The 14,808-nt window shown below is 39.7% G+C and overlaps 3 protein-coding genes across 4 annotated transcripts in view; 1 reads left to right on the top strand and 2 right to left on the bottom strand.

The window, feature by feature from the left end:
• Positions 1 to 69: 69 nt before the first annotated feature.
• On the bottom strand, positions 70 to 1,200 carry LOC6577728 (endonuclease G, mitochondrial). 2 transcript variants are annotated; one of them, XM_015165804.3, is made up of 2 exons: positions 970 to 1,200; positions 70 to 928 (listed from the first exon to the last, which is right to left on the bottom strand). In XM_015165804.3, the coding sequence occupies exons 1-2, from the start codon at positions 1,135 to 1,137 to the stop codon at positions 122 to 124; spliced, it is 975 nt and encodes a 324-aa protein (XP_015021290.2). In that variant the 5' UTR covers positions 1,138 to 1,200; the 3' UTR covers positions 70 to 121. The 2 variants fall into 2 exon arrangements, with proteins under 2 accessions (XP_015021290.2, XP_002003678.2); XM_002003642.4 differs by having other exon boundaries at positions 70 to 907.
• A 669-nt stretch (positions 1,201 to 1,869) lies between these two features.
• LOC6577727 (intraflagellar transport protein 46 homolog) lies at positions 1,870 to 4,691 on the bottom strand. The gene is made up of 3 exons (XM_002003641.4): positions 4,206 to 4,691; positions 3,811 to 4,102; positions 1,870 to 3,736 (listed from the first exon to the last, which is right to left on the bottom strand). The coding sequence occupies exons 2-3, from the start codon at positions 3,946 to 3,948 to the stop codon at positions 2,684 to 2,686; spliced, it is 1,191 nt and encodes a 396-aa protein (XP_002003677.2). The 5' UTR covers positions 3,949 to 4,102; positions 4,206 to 4,691; the 3' UTR covers positions 1,870 to 2,683.
• A 478-nt stretch (positions 4,692 to 5,169) lies between these two features.
• Positions 5,170 to 14,808, top strand: part of LOC6577725 — a 51,731-nt gene continuing 42,092 nt past the window's right edge. The window contains exon 1 of the mRNA XM_002003639.4: positions 5,170 to 5,736. The gene's annotated coding sequence lies outside the window, so the exon portion shown is untranslated. The remainder of the gene's footprint in view (positions 5,737 to 14,808) is intronic.

The raw sequence follows: 14,808 nt of genomic DNA, 5'->3' as shown, positions 1-14,808 counted from the left end.
TCTGTATTCCTAATTATCGAAACCAATAATCGTTGGGTCTGTCTTAAGCCAAGGATTGATTTAGGATAATTTATATGTACTAAACATTATTTTTAATTTTCATTTTAGTTCCACAGGAAATTTATGCAAATTCTCGAAAAACTTTCGATTCACTTGGATAGTTGCTGCCAAAAATTGCACTTCGGCGTATGCCCTGAAAGAAATGAAGCCCTGCAAAGTGTTCAATCTCCCGTATATCACAGAGAAAATCGCGTAGGGTCGACTGATCCGGTATGGGCGCATTGGGCAGCACATACGCCTCCATATAGGGCTTACCCAAGGGCAGCCTCGACTCCACCATGATCACCTTGAAGAAGTGTGTGGGCACTGCCACCATATTTTCGCCAATCATTTGGTACTCCACGCTCCATTTACGATTGCCCTGTGCCCGAGGCTTAAACAACGGACCGGTGCACACATATACCGAGCCAAAACTCTGTGTTAGCTCCCTAACGTAGATCTCTAACTTGTTCCAGGCGCCGCTATTGAAGCCCTGCCCTATTTGTGGCGCTATGTTGGTCAGCAAGAAAGTTTCATTGCAGTGCACTTGTTGGCCTCGATGATTACCAGCGGCCGCCAGATGACCACGATCGAAGCCCGAGTGCTTATAGTCGGCGAGCGTTGAACGAAAGTTCGAAGGCACACTCAGATCTGCACGATAGGTGGCGCTAGCGCGGCCAACGCCCCGTGCACCCTGCAAATTGGCCAATTGCAAGTGCTCGCAGACCCAATGCGCCACGCGATTCCGTCGATCGTAGGACAGAACGAAGTCACTGTAGAGCCTCACATCATCCAGGCCCGGAAATCCATACTTCATAATACGCTGCACATGATTCGGCGCTCCCTTCGGGATGTTGAAGAAACCGAACTGCGGATCAGCTCTTGCATACTATGATTAACATTGATTAACACTCAATTTGACTAGCATACCGCGGCGAAGATCTTTGGACTGATATAGTAGGCGTAGACATCCTGTTGCACGAGCTGTTGCAGTTGCCGTGTTGCATGGGTGTGTTGAAAGTAAGCACCAACCAAAAAGCAGCCAACTGCAGAGGCCAATCCAAATGCCACGCCCAGCAGGTGCCAAAGGCGTCGCATGAATAATAAAAATAGAGCAAACTGTAAATTTTGGTTTGTAGTGATTCTGGAATATTTATACAGAGTTACCTGCGATTTCCCTGTATCCTGAGCTCAAAAGGAAATTAAATAAATGCCCAAACTAAAAAAGAAATATAAAATAAATACGAATATATATATGTAATACTTAAAAAAAATAAATATAAAAAATAATAATAAATATATATAATAAATAAATAAATATTAAAATTAATGAATACAAATTAAAAATTATAAATAATAATGAAAAATGATAAATAAATAAATGAATTAATTAACTATTCCAGCTTTATTTACAGTGAAAGCTAATTTTACTTGGGCTATTGGACATCTGAAGCCAAGGATCTGACCTTAAACTTCCTCAGAAACTTTAAAAATTACATATACAAATAATTCACTTTTCACTGAAGTCGAATGGTTGAATTGCAAGTTATCCTCACAAGTGATAGAATTATGGTCAATAGAAGACATTGCACTGCCCATTGTAACGTCTAGAGCAGGCGATGCAGAGTACGGCCAAAATGAACTGCAATGTAATGCATTTGGCAAGTGACGACTGTTTTGATTGACAGATGGAAGGGCCACAAGGACATGGCTAGGATGCATAATGCATAATGCGCTTGCACATGGACGTTGCGAGACCTATAAAGGGGGAATTATTATTGAATTGCCTCCTGTATTTGGCGGCGTTATGAAGATTTAACAAATACATTATTTCTTTAATCAATACTCTGATTTACGATTTATTTTAAACAGATTCCCGACTGTGACAAACTTTGGGGGTATTGCACCCGACTCACTCCCCCAATCACCCCTCGCGTACGCCATGCACATCACGAACAGCAGTGTCTACATCGAAAATGCCATTAATGGCTCTTTGCGGGTGTACGCATAATTAAGCTCGTCAAATTGTGGCTGGGTTTGGATGCTGTGAATGTTGTCTTAAGCGGCTCCAATTAGCCAATTGTTGTTGTTGGCGATGATTGGCCTAACGGATGATTGGCTTAACTCCTCGTTGCGCCTGATTACAACAGGTTGGCTCTGCTATCCTGATATACATCGTACACTTCACATATTTATATCAGTTATGTGCGGCTGTTCTTATTACTTGCTTTGTTGTCCATTTTTCAATCAATACTTATATTTTTGTTGGCATTTGCATGAAGGGTAAGCCCATACCTCGACCCCACAGCCATTTTCCATACCCTCACGCAGCGCATGAAAAAATTGCAAACCAAATTTCATTTTTGTCCCGTGGAGCTGCAGATAAAACAGAATTCGCACTACAAAGTGCAGAGAGCGTAAAGCTCCCAACCCCAGGACCAACTTGAAGCAAGAGAGACAAAGATAGACATAGAGATAGAGAGAGAGAGAGATACAGAGAGAGTGAAAGAGTAAGGTGCTTTCCAGTCGATTTAATGGCCAAACAGCGGTCACATCCCGCACAAAGGCAAACAAACGGCGTCTGGCTGTCACTTAATCGAAGCCATTAGCGTTATTAGTGCAAGAACTCCATAAACTGCTGCGTCTACTCCCAGGCCTGACTGGCGGCCAGGTAGAGGGCAAACAGCGTCTGTATATTGTGTATGTAATCCGATTGGGTTTCCAGTGGCCCCTCTACACCGAAGTGTTCGCACAGCGTCCGAACGTAATCGACCAGCGAGATTTGTTGCTGCAGACAGGCGCGATAGGCCTCGTCGACAGCCTCCTTGCTGGCTGGGGTGCCAAAGGAGCGGGGCCAGTTCTCCAGCAGGGCGTCGATGTCCTTTCTGGGCTGTGCGTCGTACATGGATTGCGTCATGTGGACCTGCTCCACCTCGGCAATCCACTTCTCAATATCCTTGGCCGTCTTTGCGGTGGGCACCTGCGTCGCCGAGCGAGCGGCATGGCGCGAATTGCCGGCTCGGCTGCCGCTCAGCACCGAACGCAGCTTCATGTTCAGGAGGCTGGGCTCACTCTGTGCGCCGGATGGCTCGTCCAGCAGCTCGAGGCCCAGGCGCTGCAGCTGCTCATCCAGTTCGCGCTGACGCGGCGCCTGGGGCTGCAGCAGAGCCGGCGCCTGCACCTTCAGCATGGCATCCACATCGCCCACGGCGGGCACAAACTCCGGCACAAAGGGCTGCAGATGGTAGGGCGTGTCGATCGTTTGCGGCGTATACTTGAGTATGTAGGGAAAGAGTTCCTTCAGTTCCGGTTGCAGCGGCAGCTGCTCCCACTTATCCGGCGTCAGCTCAAACGTAGTCCCTTTCTCCTGCTCCCGCCCAGAGCTGGACCGCTGCTGCGTCTGTGGCTGGGGCAGTTTTTTTTGTTGCTGCAATAACTTGACGCCTGTTGCCAACTCTCCGGCTGCCTCATCCGAGCTACCAAAGCTGAGCTGGTCATCAGCCATGGCCATTGGCTGCACATTCCGTGTGCTGCCCGGGCGCGTCAGTGGCCGTGAACCGGACGCCGCCGTGCCGCCCAACTGCAGCTCGCTATCGTCATCATCGTCGTCGTCGTTATCGCTATCATCGCCCTCATCGTCGTGGTCAATGATGTCTTGCAGCAGGCCATCGTCGTCCGCGGAGCTGCCCTGCATTTGCTGCCAAACGGGTTTAGTATATTGTTAGTATATACCGCACATCTATATATAGTTCTCCCTGATTATTCTCCTACCATTTTCCGCTGCCTGCCTTCTGCCCGAGTTGCTGCTCCTCCGCTCGCCCGGCTCGACTGGCGCTCCATTGGCACCCTGCTCAGGTGTTTGCCATCCGCCGACCCACTGATTGTGATCTCTTCGTCATAGTAATTCATTTTCTAATTCCTTCCCTTACTGATGCTCTTCACCTTGATGTTTTTTTCTTTTTTCAGAATATAGCTTGCTGCGGATTCGAATTTTGCGTACTTCCGCCGAATCGCAAATTCACTTGCTACCTTTTGCAGGTGTTATGCTTTTCTTTTGCTTTACCTGCGCAAAGGAAAACAATTGTCAATTGTTTTGGGCCCATCCGTTGCCTTGACAACCAGCGCATTGCTGTTGTTGTTGTTGTCTGTTGGCCCGGCTTACTTACATGTATTCTGGCGAAACTCTCCTGCTATCCGTGCGGCTGTCCGGCGGAGGGAGCGTTAGCCATTGCTGGTCGGATTTAATTACATGAAATGGAAATCTGATTTTGCAATGCCCTTCCAGCACCTCGTCTGTTGCCGGCGACTATTGCGACTGTTGTGTATATTGTGAATACCTGCCTAATTAAATGAATGAATTTTTAGGCGTACGTAGGCCTGCTTTTATGACGACTGTTCATTAATGAATCTCAGTTTGGGTTTTCTCCAAATGGTTTTATGATCGAGCTAAGATTTGCATACGCTCAATTCAAATGCTAATTGTAACTGGCGTCTGTTCTAATGGCTCTAATGGCTGGTCGGGCTTAATGTCAGTGAAACCCCTTTTCTAGATGCAAATATTAAAATAAACATTGTTATTAATTTCGATATTCCATTAGAGCTCTCCGAAATACGTCTTGTTTTTAGATTATATTCTGAATAGATATTTACTATACTTAGGAGCTTAGCTTTGCTTGACATATGGAGCACAACTAAAATTATTTTTAAATTACAGATGAATATTTGAATAATATAGTCCAAAAAATACAAAATAAGACTATTTATTTATTTTATTTTATTTATTTATTTATTATTATTTTTTTTTTTTTTTTTTCAAATTAAAATATATAAGAAACGATTCATATGATTGAAAAATTGATTAAGGAAAATAAAGCGCCAAAAATAAAGTAATAATAATAATAATAGTAATGATAATAACAATAATATTAATATAGTATTTTATATTTATATACGTACATATATTTTTTTAATTCCTTCTCAAATTCTCTAGCTCAGTCCCCTAACCCTATTTACTACCGCCGTCCATGCGCGCATTGGAACCGCTCGAGCGCGTTGCGGCTCGATGTGGTTCGGTTTGACGTGCAACCACGCAACCGCAACAGACGTGAAAACACAACACAACAATTTTCGGCTTTCATTCGGTTTTGGATGTTCGCGCTGTGCGTTTAGTTGCGGCTGCTGCGTGTTTTAACGGAAATACCAAATTAAATAACGAAAAAATACGTTCAAATTTGAAGCTGTTTTTAAAATGCGCTAACAGAACAACAACAATAGTTATTAATGAAATATCAAAATAGATTTGAAAGTAAATAAAAAATTGTCGAGTGAATTATCAGGCTTGGAAAAAAATCGTTAAACCGTTATTCTCTTTAATAATTAACACTGATTACGCCGCTTTAAATACGCGGTAAATTTTGCATTTAATACGAAGTTAATTAATAGCGTCTTTATAACGCTCGGTGTGGCTAGACTTCATTAATAGCTGCTATCTCTCTCTCTCTCACTCTGTGCGTGAGTGTGTGAGTGTGTGTGTGGGTGTGTGCGCGTAAAGGTGTGTATGCCGCGCCTTGCGTCTGGCACAATTTTCATTATCAGACGCTAAAAGGATTACGAACCCGTTCATCTCCATCTTCAGCAGCAGCAGCAGCAGCATCCTTGCTTTCCGCTTAGCCAAATATTTGCGAGCATCCGCAAACGGTAAGTTGATGCCCCTTGACCAGCTACCCGCGCCCTCCCCTTCATCCAGACCCTGGCTGAACCTGCTGCTTTATGTGTTAGCTTTCACGCCTACCTCATAATTCCTATTGGACCTCCCCCCCGGACACACAACAAAATGTTTTACATTCGCGCACTGTTAAAAAGGGTTATGTCTGCCTCTGTCCCTGGCCCTGGGCCCATCCTCCCAGCTCTACCCACAGCCCCTCCGGCAGCCGGGTCAACCAAGTGTTGGCCGCATTGTTAGCTTAAACTGTGCTTTGTGCCGTAACTCGAAGCCTGCCCCCCAAAACTTGCGCAATAAAATGAAATTGTTTTGAATTATTGAGATCCGAGACTTGGGAGTCCTTTTATTTTGTTTTTGTTCTCATACCCTGCAAATGTGGCCGGCAAAAATAAAAAAGCTGGAAACAACTTTGATTCCATAGGGTATTTATTCTATCACATTAGTCTTACAGCTCAGTCGAATCATATTTTGAAGACGATTAAGAAATATGTCTGCCTGGAAATAACACAAAAAGAATTTGGTTTTGAATATTTCTTGTGTAATCATTTACAGGGCACCTTCAAGTCGATCATGCACCTGCTTAATATAATTTATTTTTGGCGCTTTTACGGTCAGCAGAGAGTTTTCATTGTTGGGTTTCGACTTGGGCTCCGCCACACATATGGAGAGTTTCAGGACTCGAATAGGTGTCTGGGGCATTAACAGTTAACATGTTGCGGTTTTTGATTGCTCCAAAATGGTGCTCGGTCTACACTTTTTTAAAAATATTTTTATTCGATTTGGTATTCGCACAAAAAAAGGTTCAAAAGGTTCGCCTTTTTTATGCACTGCGAAACAGTTTACGAAAATTGGATATGGTGCAGAAAGTTTATTGTCTGGAGCATAGCTTATCAATATATACATATATAAATATATGTAGAGAAAGAGACAGATGGAGAGTGGGAGAGAGTGCTTCTGCTTTTTCCATTCGAGTTTGATAACAACTGTTTTATGGACCGGGGTCAATGAACAGACATCGCTTCTGACATTCAAAGATACAAAGAAAATGTATTGGATAAATCAACGGCTTTGGCTAACGCTGATATAATAATAAAACTTGCATAGCATTCTATCAGCCAACAAATATATACATGTCAAGTTTTATTTAACAAATTTCTTTGAAGAGTTTATCAAAACAGAATATTCATTGTGATTTTTTCTTATATGAAATTTAAATTTCATCTGTTGTGGAATTTCTGTTATAAACATAAATGATAATGTGTTAGAACTGGGCTAATATATTCCTTTGCTTCTTAGTTCACAGTTGTCTTAGGAATTTACAAATATTTTTATCAGCATTATCTTCACGCTTTTTGTATTTTTTTTTTTTTTTTATAGACTAAGAGTATTTGTTTTTTTTTTATAGACTAAGAAAGACGATATTTAATCAATTTGTTTAATCAAATCAATAAGAAGAATAATACTGGTTTTAATATTATTTAATGTATCTTGCCTGTAGCCAAACTTGAATTCAATTTTAGCCATTTTCATGCAACCTTGGCCACAATCAATAGCAAACAGATTGAGCAATCTATCTACCTGCGTTATTGATAGCTGCGTTTCATTACAGTATCGAATCGAATAGATACGAATTGAATCAAATTGAATTTACTGGCCTCATGCTCGCGGTCAATTCTCAGCAGGTCGATTACATTTGGCATTCCCTGCCCATTTGATGAGCGGCTAATTAATTTCTATTCAAGTATATACATAGGTACATTGTACATATATGTATATATAAATATATGTCTACAGGCAAACTTCCTTAAAATGGCCAATATAAATGCCATTGCTTGTGGACGTTTTATTTGTATTTGCGGTCTGTTTTATTGTAATCTTTTATGGTGCAGTCCAATGTTTTGCCTCAACTCTCATAACTGCCGACCTACATATATATGTATATATGTATATGTACATGCTTGTGGTAGGAGCGAGCTTTATAGCGCCTAAAAGTGAACAGCACTTGCTGTCCACTTTCCATTTCATTGTCTCGTGCGCTTATCGCAGTCGTTGCTTTTGGCCTAAGCATTTTTGTGTCTGTTTTGCTTTGTCTCTTTCTTTTACTTTTGTGAATACCCTGTGTTCTGTGTCATTGGGGATAATTGGGTATTATGTCAGACTCATCTCCATCATTTGTCTGTCTTAATTCTGTTCATTTCTGCAGATCTTAACAAGTCTCAAAGTGAAAATTTCAATTCGACGCCATCTTTTTTTCATTTTAATAAATATTATCAATATTTCTACAGTAGCTATAAATTTTATACTCAAATTGAAACATTGCTTTTTCTTAATATTTTGACTATAGAGTATAGTTCCATTCATTTATTCATTCAGTTCTATAGTGATGAATGAAAAAACTCAACTCCCAGAGTTAAAACTCAAGTGAATGAAAACACAATTGTGTTGATGACTGATTACAGGGTATCTGGCAAGCGAGCCTTCCAGTTGAAGTTACTCCTACTTGAAGCTGTGTTAGTCTGTGTGTGAATAGGCTTAAGGATGCTCGCGCTGGCTGGCGCTTTGCTTGGGGTCTGGGATAATCATCAGCATGCGCGGCCATGTTCTCAAGTTCGTCGTCGTTTCAAGTTCAGCGAAAGTGAAACGTGTCGGGTATTTGGTTTTGGTTTTAGTGTTGGGGATAGGTTTTAGCTGAATAGGCTTAACGGCAGCGACGGTCCAACGTCAGGGGGAGCTATAAAAATAAAAATTGTTTGTGCCGAGTGGAAAGTTCGTTTGGCAATTTGAATTGAGTTGCAGTCTCAGTCACAGTCACAGTGGCACTCACAGTTACGCTACGACACACACACGCACACACTCTTACACACATACACAACAAAGGCAAACGGCAAAGTTTTCAAGACCCGTCACAACACATAAAGCGATAAGATGTCAAGCAGTAGGCTCGAATTATGTTTGACATTTTCAGCCAGATTGGTTTTTATTTAAATTAGTTTCGAATACATGTTGTAGGCCTAGAATACCAGCTACCCAGCCCCGATCCACAGCTCATGCTCCCTATATGCTCGCTGAAGTGTAAAAATAAGTTTAGAAAAAAAAAACGAACAGAAAATAACCAAAACAAATTGATTTGTGTGTTTTTCTTACGCTTTCTGCTGAGACTTGCGAAAAAGTTTTGAAATAGAGTATAAATAAAGTGTATTATAATGAAGTTGAACTTCATATTGGTATATTCAATTATATGTATATGAATTGCCACGAGAAACAAGAAAGAAATCTCAAAATTTAACTCAAGCCAAGCTATACATATTATATTAAACATTTTAAAATCATATTAATAAGTGTAAAATTAAAAAACAAAATTAAAAATTGTATCATGTACTATATATGTTTTACATGCATTAATTAATATAATGATCAAACTAAACTTTAATCCATGTATATTTATATGCTGAGTACCTTTTTTTTTATTTATGTGAGGGTATCCAAATAGAGTCTATTATCGTTGGTTTTTCCTGTTTTTATTTATTTTTCATTTTCATGTCCAACTGCTGCCTCAGCTGTTGTTCATGAGCTTTGATTGAGTTCCTTGAAAGTTTGCCAGCTATATGATATGCCATAAAAATAATAAGCAAAATCAGTTTCAGTTGCCGACTTTGAGACTCGGATTTCAGCGCGGTCTCTCGATGACAAATTACAAATAATCGCTTGTTTGCAATTGAAAATATCAATACTGAAGGCTGTAGAGCATTTCGGTTTTATTTCATTTATTTTTATTTTTTAAATTTATTTATTATTTTTAAATATATTCTCAAGCGTAACGAGCGTACGTTGAGTCTAGGCTGTGCTCGAATTTATTTTAACCTTTATCTGTTTCGTTATTTACTGCACAAGTTGTCGCTAAATGAAATGCAAATAATTGTTTAGCAAGTGATGTGCCACAAACCGTATAAATATGTTAAAAATAAATTCCGTATTTGCTCAAGTGTCGCCATTGTTGACAATTGTAGGATCCACAGGAGAATAAATGCCGGCTTTTGACCTAAATTAAGTAACCTCGTTGACTACAGATCTCTGTAACTGAAGGGCGCACGAAACCAATATGCCCCAGTTGCACTGTGCAAACAGAGCATAATATTCCTTAAATTTAAATCCGTCCAGCACTTTAGATAAGTCTGCAAATTACACTCCATTGGGTGCGAACATCATGAACAATGTAAATGCCAGACAAAGTTGGGAGTCTGCTTCCGATATTAACATCTCTATATAAATAGCCTCACATCATCGTACATCAACTGAGCTGTCACTCTGGCTTAGCTAATACCTCGAGTGTGCCACATCATTAATGGAGATTTGTTTGACCAACACCTGAGACGGAGGCGCCACTTGGCCGATAAAGTATTTATTTATTTCCTTTAACTTTAGCTGGCGGAACAATCAATCTCATTGACAACGAACCCCCAACAAAAATATTATTAATGTTGTTGTTGTTGCTGCTGTTGTTGGGTCTGCGACTATGCCTTGATAGCTTCATTGGCAGCTTTTGTCATATGCATAACATTTCATTGGAGTTTCGTTTTTCCACTGCCTTTACCCAATGTTAATTTTGATAAATGATACAACTTATATTTTCCGCTACGCTGTGGCTCATCCACTGATGAGTTCGTTTTTGTTGTCGTTGACAGGAATTGTATGTGAGAAAATGAAAATCGTGGACTTGGTTGAGGAGCGCTTGTAAGCCAAAATTGATTTGATTTTTAAAGCTCTACTTTAAAAGATGTAGCTTGATTTTTGCCCTTAAGACTTTCTAAAAAAATAATTGCATTTCTTTTAGAATTCATCTTTAAGCTGCACTCTTCATTTACAAGCAGCTGGTAGAGCCCATTGCTGGCTGAAAGTTTTCACAAAGTTTTTTGGCGTTCAAGCAGAGAGGCGGGAAATTCTCTTCTAGCGTAAGCCAACACCAAAACAAAGCACTTTGTCACTTTGGTCAACAGAGCTGAGTGCGAAAGTTGTACAATGGCGGCAATCGCGGACAATTCGCCTTATTTAGGGCCACTTTCTGCTATTTTTTATTGTTTTGCGTCAAATGAGGAATGAAAAGTCTGAGTGTGGCCTCAAGCTGCTTCAGCTGTGAGTTGAAGGCACTGCAGTTGCATAATTAGCTGAAGTGGGCCGCAGGATATGGCGCATTTTATCTCTTAATGAGCCTTGGCATGGCCGGAGGCGCATCTTAAATGAAAATATGGAACTAACTGCTTGCAAATGGCCTTGCATAATATTATTTAAATATGGAAACTGCATTCTGATGCAGCTCATCTGGCGTTAGGCACGTGCCGGCCCGACCCAATTCAGCTTGATGCAGCTGCATAACAATGGCTAGAACGACGAAAACCGCGCCCCGAATATAGAAATTGCAACCCACTTTCTCAGTGCCTTCTCGTAAGCCAAACAACACTCAACTCTACCTACCTATCTCTCTTTCTCTCTGTCTCTCTATCTGTTTCTCACTCACTCTCTATCCTTCTCTTTCTATTATTTGCCACTTCTGCCTTCTACTGACATTATTTGGATTGAATGGGATTGTCTGTTTCAAGGGTGTTTTTGGATTTGGCTGACAAAAAAAAAGGAAATAAAAAATGTGGGTCAACACTGCGTATGAGTATTTCTGTGTGCGTTGACAATGTTAAAAACATAGCTTATAAAATTGATTAAAGTACGACAAAGAGACTGTCAAATATAAACTTAAATAATCGAAAAGAATACCTAAATACACTAACAGAAAATATACGAATTGAATGTAACTAAAATATGTATAAATAAAGTATGTATAAATATTGAAAAAAATGTAGTATGATTATTGAATGGAAAATTAAAAACAACTGTAAATATTTTACTAAAATAATAATTTTTAATTGTAAATTATAAATATTTCAAATGTTATATTATTGAACACATTACGATATTTCTTTGTTTTAAGCTAGTATGTAGAATAGACTCAATAACACCCACACTAAGACGGCAAAAGCCAACTGAAGGGTAAGGCCATGCAAGAAGAAGCTCAATAACAGCAGCAACATGTCAACAACGACAACAACAACAGCAATAGCAACAACAATGACAATAGTAACAACAAGCGCCGACGGCAAACGTGTGACATGCACGTGCGTTATATTCATCATACGCCATGGAGACGCACCCTGGAAACAAACAGCCCCTGTCGCGTTCTACCTGCAGATATGTAGCTCAATGGGGGGTTGGTGCGTGGCCAATTATGAATTTGTCTCTATTTGTTTGTCACGCGAACAACAAGGGCCACAACAACAACGACAATAACAAGACCAGCGAAACATGATAAAAAACATCTGCATAAAAGTTTCACTTGTATCTATCTGTCTACAGCATTTTTTATCTTGCAGATACTTGGCCTGCACTTGCCGTTGCTTTGCAGCAAAAGTTTTTATTGTTGTTGCCCCAAAAACTTTGGCACACACCCGACTGAATACAAAGACAAACAGCAACGAGAACAATTGGGCACGTGTTGACACTAAGTCACCTCTGCGCAGTCAAAGTTTCGTCTAAGCAATTTTTGGAGAAAAAGGATTTTAAACGATTTTTAATTAAATTTATGAGGACAGCTGACATTAAGAACTTTTAGCTCACAGCTGCAAAATCAAAGCAACAATAACAACAACAACAGCAGCAACAGCAACAGCTAATATAAGAACCGTAAGCTTTTTACCGCTCGATGATAAAACTCGGGCAGAGGGCCAAACAATAAAGCAGAAGACAAAGTGTCAAAATCTACAAAAGAAAAACAACAATCACAATAACAAAAAAAAAACTGACTCATGTAGAACAGACATAAATAAAAGCGAAAAATACGAACTCGAGCCCGTAACCGAGTCGAACCTCAGCCATAGCCCCACACTCACCTGTCGCAACAAATTGCTTAGAATTAATCATAATAAACTTTTTTTTTATTTATTTAAATATGTCGTATGCATACATATAAATAGAAATTGCATTATCGAAGTATATAAATTTAAATATAAATTCATCGCTATCTCTTCACGATTGTATGAGCTCATCTATTGTCAGGAATTAATCGAAGTCCGAACTCGGAAATATCATTAACAAAATTCCATTATTTTTTTTCCTTTATCTCGATTGGTTTTTAGAGAACTGCTATTGCTCATAACAATATTGGGGACAGTGTTTATATAGCGTATCAAAGATAAACACACACTCAGACATACACACACAAACACTCACACTGATACAGCGTTCCGTTCCATTCATTGATATAAAATATTTCTTTGTCGACTCTTTAACTGTTCCATTGCTGATAAAGCACTTTACCGGCTCTCTGCCTTACCACCTATTATAGTGGAATGATATAAGTAGCGTAATAATTTATGAGGTCAGTTATTTGGTAATTGAAAAACTTTACTGGAAATGGGTCGTATTAAGAGGCAAGAGCTTAGGGCTTAGATTAAACGGTTCGGTACGAGACAATTGGGTAGACCTTTGACAAATATGTGGCTATCATGAAGATTGCCTGGAATGAATCATGATCGGATTTGTGATGAAGATATACTGATTTCAGGTGAACTGGTTCTTTGAAAATGTATGCAAAGTATGCAAAGCCATTGTATTGCATCATTTTCCTTCTCAGGCAAAAGTTTCTTGTAATATAGGAAGTAGTTCATAAGAACTAGTTCATTGCCATTTTATATTCATATTTATATTCAACGAACAATTTCATTTCTCACTGTATTATTGAATGTGTTTGTACATATGTTTTATTATATATCAATCAAATTATAACTGTAGTAAGATTTATACATTGAAGTTAATGAGTTCTCTTCTGACTCTGACTGTCGTAATATCAAATATAATATAAACATATAAACATTAAAATAAGCTCTTTTTTTCAAATAGAAAATACATTTACAAAGCGTGATAACATTTTTGATTTCCACTTCACTAAATGAACTAGTTCACGTATTAGTTTATTACGAAATCATTTTTGATTACCATAAAAAAATAAAACAGAAACAAAAATGTATACTAGACTTGTTACTCGTTAATGCTCCAATTTACATTTATGGCAATCATTGCCCAACTTATGGACTTAACTTTTCTTTACTGGCTTATATTTTGACAGCTCGCTATGTGCTCCATATGGCGGGCTGCTGACACATTTTAGTTGTATGCCGATTGACTTGCATAATCCTACGATATTTCTCATGCAGTTTTGCTGCTGCTCCATTGTCTCTGTCATTATTAATCCAATTAGCAGCAAAGAACATGGCACACTCCGGGCCAGGCACAGCAGGCCAAGGCACTCTCTCACTTGTGCATTGCACAACATTCAGTCACACACACACACTCACAACACATAGGCACACTCATACGGCTACTCTTGAGTGTGTGTTTGTGTGGCAAAACGTGCAGCTAGCAAATTGGGTCAACCAATGCACGAGACCATATTGCCAATGTGAATGAGTTGATTCTTCGGTCACTGCTAATGCTTCTCTACTGTCCGTTCGTTCATCAGTCTATTCTCTCTCTCTCTCTCTTTCCTCCTCTATTTTAAGCGGCTTAGACGCAGCTACTTAACGTCAAACGTTGGGGCGTAGCCATTGATGAATTACGACCATGATGCTGATGCTATAAGCAGCTACTGCCAGGCCACTGTGAACCACTGTGCAGCGGTTAAGTGCATTCCGAGTCGGAATTTCCAGCCATGCCCATAAAAAGGTCAAGTTCAGACGTAAATAGCTCGGATCAGCACTTCTGCCAGTTGGTGGTGCTTGTGGTGTCGAGTCGAGTTAAGCGCTTTATAATTGTTTATAAACAGCACTGGAAACACTTGCACAAAGTTTCAAATGAAGCCAGATTTCCAATGAAAGCCGTTTCGATAGGGAGAGCGTGTTAGACTACAGAGATACCCTACGAATGAGAACACATTAATTATATTTTAAGTATGTATTAATATAGGATGCCTCATTAATAAATATCCTGCACTAATTATCCTTCAATAA

This window comes from Drosophila mojavensis, unplaced genomic scaffold, assembly GCF_018153725.1.
Source record: "Drosophila mojavensis isolate 15081-1352.22 unplaced genomic scaffold, ASM1815372v1 contig_36, whole genome shotgun sequence".
Lineage (NCBI taxonomy): Eukaryota > Metazoa > Arthropoda > Insecta > Diptera > Drosophilidae > Drosophila > Drosophila mojavensis.
This window is presented reverse-complemented; position numbering and strand designations above follow the sequence as displayed.

Excerpts from the sequence above, each read along its gene's own strand:
- LOC6577728 (XM_015165804.3), bottom strand. The coding sequence starts at position 1,137 with ATGCGACGCCTTTGGCACCTGCTGGGCGTGGCATTTGGATTGGCCTCT. Across the intron at positions 929-969 it reads GTCCAAAGATCTTCGCCGCG|TATGCAAGAGCTGATCCGCA; the intron begins GTATGCTAGTCA and ends TGTTAATCATAG.
- LOC6577727 (XM_002003641.4), bottom strand. The coding sequence starts at position 3,948 with ATGAATTACTATGACGAAGAGATCACAATCAGTGGGTCGGCGGATGGC. Across the intron at positions 3,737-3,810 it reads AAGGCAGGCAGCGGAAAATG|CAAATGCAGGGCAGCTCCGC; the intron begins GTAGGAGAATAA and ends CCCGTTTGGCAG.